This window comes from Heptranchias perlo, chromosome 11 (genome assembly GCF_035084215.1).
Source record: "Heptranchias perlo isolate sHepPer1 chromosome 11, sHepPer1.hap1, whole genome shotgun sequence".
In the NCBI taxonomy this organism is placed as follows: domain Eukaryota; kingdom Metazoa; phylum Chordata; class Chondrichthyes; order Hexanchiformes; family Hexanchidae; genus Heptranchias; species Heptranchias perlo.
This window is the reverse complement of record NC_090335.1, coordinates 61468309-61471185: the sequence shown is the minus strand read 5'-3', so window position 1 is coordinate 61471185 and position 2877 is coordinate 61468309. Positions and strand designations below refer to the sequence as shown.

The 2877-nt window shown below is 45.4% G+C and overlaps 1 protein-coding gene across 1 annotated transcript; it reads left to right on the top strand.

Moving 5' to 3' along the window:
• Positions 1-1342: 1342 nt before the first annotated feature.
• On the top strand, positions 1343-2125 carry LOC137326990 (oligodendrocyte transcription factor 2-like). The gene has a single exon (XM_067992369.1). It carries the CDS (start codon positions 1343-1345, stop codon positions 2123-2125), a length of 783 nt encoding a protein of 260 aa, XP_067848470.1.
• Positions 2126-2877: the final 752 nt, after the last annotated feature.

Genomic DNA, 2877 nt, shown 5'->3' with positions numbered 1-2877 from the left:
GACTTTCAAATGTTGTAACCTGCCATTCAAAGTCGAGCATATATTTGATATTTCTTTAAACTGACAGTTTAATCCATCGCATGGTTGTCATGACCAATGAATCAGTAAAGGCAGAATCCAACGGGTCAATTAATATTTAACAGCGCTAAAAAATGTTTTAAAAGTACTTTTTAAAAAAAAATCGTATTTCCTTTTTACGATTCAGTAACTGACTGACAAATATATAACTGAAACTCTTGAAATCAAGTTTTAAATTTTGCAACGAACGCCTGCAACTGGTTTCACTAAAACGGATGCGACCGACACCACCCAACCCCCTTCCCCCGTGACAGAACGAACCCCCGAACTGCTCGCCGTACGGTCCCATCTTCCATTCCTGAGAATGTAAATGTATCGGGGATTACAGACGGAAATGTGTTCATATTTCAAGTGTTGCACTCACTCTTGGTTAGAACGATTGACAAGAGTGTGCATTTTATTTGTATGCTGCAGTTTATCATTAAAAATAAAGATTTTTTTTGTCCTTTTCCAGTCAGAATATTGTATAGATTTACACAAGACTGATTATACAAATATAAGAACCTGAGAGATGTTTATGTATAAGAGGAAGATGAAGAAAGGAATGGATGAAAGTGGTGCAATGCTTTAAAATATTGATCCAAGTATTGGTTTGCAGTTTGTGATTTATAGACCACTGAGCATCTGACTGAGGTTTTAATATGAATGAATTTGTTTCTATCATTTTAGTCCCGGTCCCGTTATTTAGTTTTGATGCTGGCTTCCAGCCTGTTTGGTCTGTTTGTTCGCGGAATGAAGATCAGTTAGAGAGAGCGAGAGAAAAAAAGTATTCCCCTTGAAACTTGGTGTGCGGATGTAGTGGTGCTGAGTACGGAGGCCATGCTGGTTTGAAGTGTTATTGTTTTTTTTTGGAAGGAGTGCACTTTGTTCGAGCTCTTATTTTAGCAGATGTCCCAGCCGCTGACTCCGGCTATTGTATTTTACTCTGAGCCCCCCACCCCCGCCGCCCCTTTCTTCTGTTTTAGTTGTAAATGGAAAACGGCGCCTCCCACATCTCCCGGCATTGGAGGAGTCTCCCATTTAGTACTTCGTTACTTTGTCACGATTGGACATCCCAGTGCCAGAAACAATAGAAGATATTCCCCGAATCATCTCCGATCCGCCTATAAAACGCAGAAGCAGCCCAAGGCGACTACGCAAACCGTGATAACATTTTATCTTACCTGGGAGATAGGCAGAACAACACACACACTCTTATGTATGAGCAACTGGGGCGCCCATAGCAAGTTTGAACTTCTCTCCCACCCCTCCTCAAGCCTGCCGAATGGATTCCGATGCCAGTTTAATATCAAGCCAACCGTCCTCTCCGGAGACAGACGATATTTTTCTATCTGACGAGCCAACCTCGGGCTTTTCGGGCAACGTGTCATCCACCCAGAACGACTGCAGCGCGGAGATCTGCGACGAGCGAGGGGGACAGCTGTCCAAGAGCAACATCAGGCTAAAAGACAAGAAGCAAATGAGCGAGCCGGAGCTCCAGCAGCTGAGGCTGAAGATCAACGGCCGGGAGCGCAAAAGAATGCACGACCTCAACATCGCCATGGATGGGCTCCGGGAAGTCATGCCTTACGCACATGGACCTTCTGTGAGAAAGTTGTCCAAAATCGCCACCTTGCTCCTAGCCAGAAACTACATCCTGATGCTCACTAACTCCTTGGAGGAGATGAAGAGGCTGGTGAGTGAGATCTATGGTGGCCACCACAGCAGTTTCCATCCATCGGCGGCTTGCGGGACCATTGCCCACGCCGGGGCGCCTCTGCCAGGGCACCCGGCTTCTCACGTACCTCATCCGGTTCACCATCCCATCATGGCCCCGTCCGTCACTTCAGCCTCTCTCTCCGGCGGCAGCATCTCGGCCGTGAACAGTATCAGACCCCCTCACGGTCTCCTCAAATCCGCGTCCGCAGCCTCCGGAGCACTGGGCAGCAGTTTTCAGCAGTGGGGAGGGATGCCGTGCCCCTGTACCATGTGCCAGGTGCCGCCACCTCACCATGTCGCCAGCATGACCACAGCCGGCATGTCGCGGTTATCCTCTGACAGCAAGTAATAAACTATACCAGGAGCCCAAAGACTCTTTCAAACGCCTTTAGCAATTGAGTCGAGGTGAGAGTATCTGACTCACAAGACAAGTTGTAACATCAGGTTGTATCTTGTTATTTCTATCCTTGCACAGAGGTAAATCTTACAGCGGTTAAATCGTTATCTTTGTGATAAATGTATTTTTAATGTATCTGTGTGGAAGTTGCAGTAACCCCTCTCCAAACCAGCCCTTCACCTCATTTATTTAATCATCTATTTATCTCGCGAACAGATAAAGAAGCAGATGGTGTGTAAATAGAATTTAGAAATACATCACAATTCAAATATACTTTTTTTCCTCTCTGGAGAAAATTAGATGTATTGTTTCCACATTACAACAAAAGGTCGAAAGAGACACGGGGGTAAGGGATACTGCAGCTTTGTTTAAGGTGAATTTGACTGTAAAGTGACCCGCCAGCAAACGTAACTATGGTTTTCAACTGTAGGTAACCTCGGGAAATATTTTATGCAACATTGCTCTATCCGATGATAGTGTTACATTAAATGAAATTTCTAAAATCATGTGTACGAAGGACATTGCTCTCCATAGGCTTCTATGAAACGACCACAAACAACGGATAAAGAGGCGAAAAGACCACAAGGGAGAACAGCCACGTCGAGTTTCTTACTCCGGGATCTACACGAAAGAACTCGACTGCCCCGAAGTTGTGGAAAGGACTATTTGCAAAGACCTCGGGACTTGCTTTCCTGTGTAGTTTG

Bases quoted from the DNA above. Each gene is read 5' to 3' on its own strand.
- LOC137326990 (XM_067992369.1), top strand. From the start codon at position 1,343: ATGGATTCCGATGCCAGTTTAATATCAAGCCAACCGTCCTCTCCGGAG.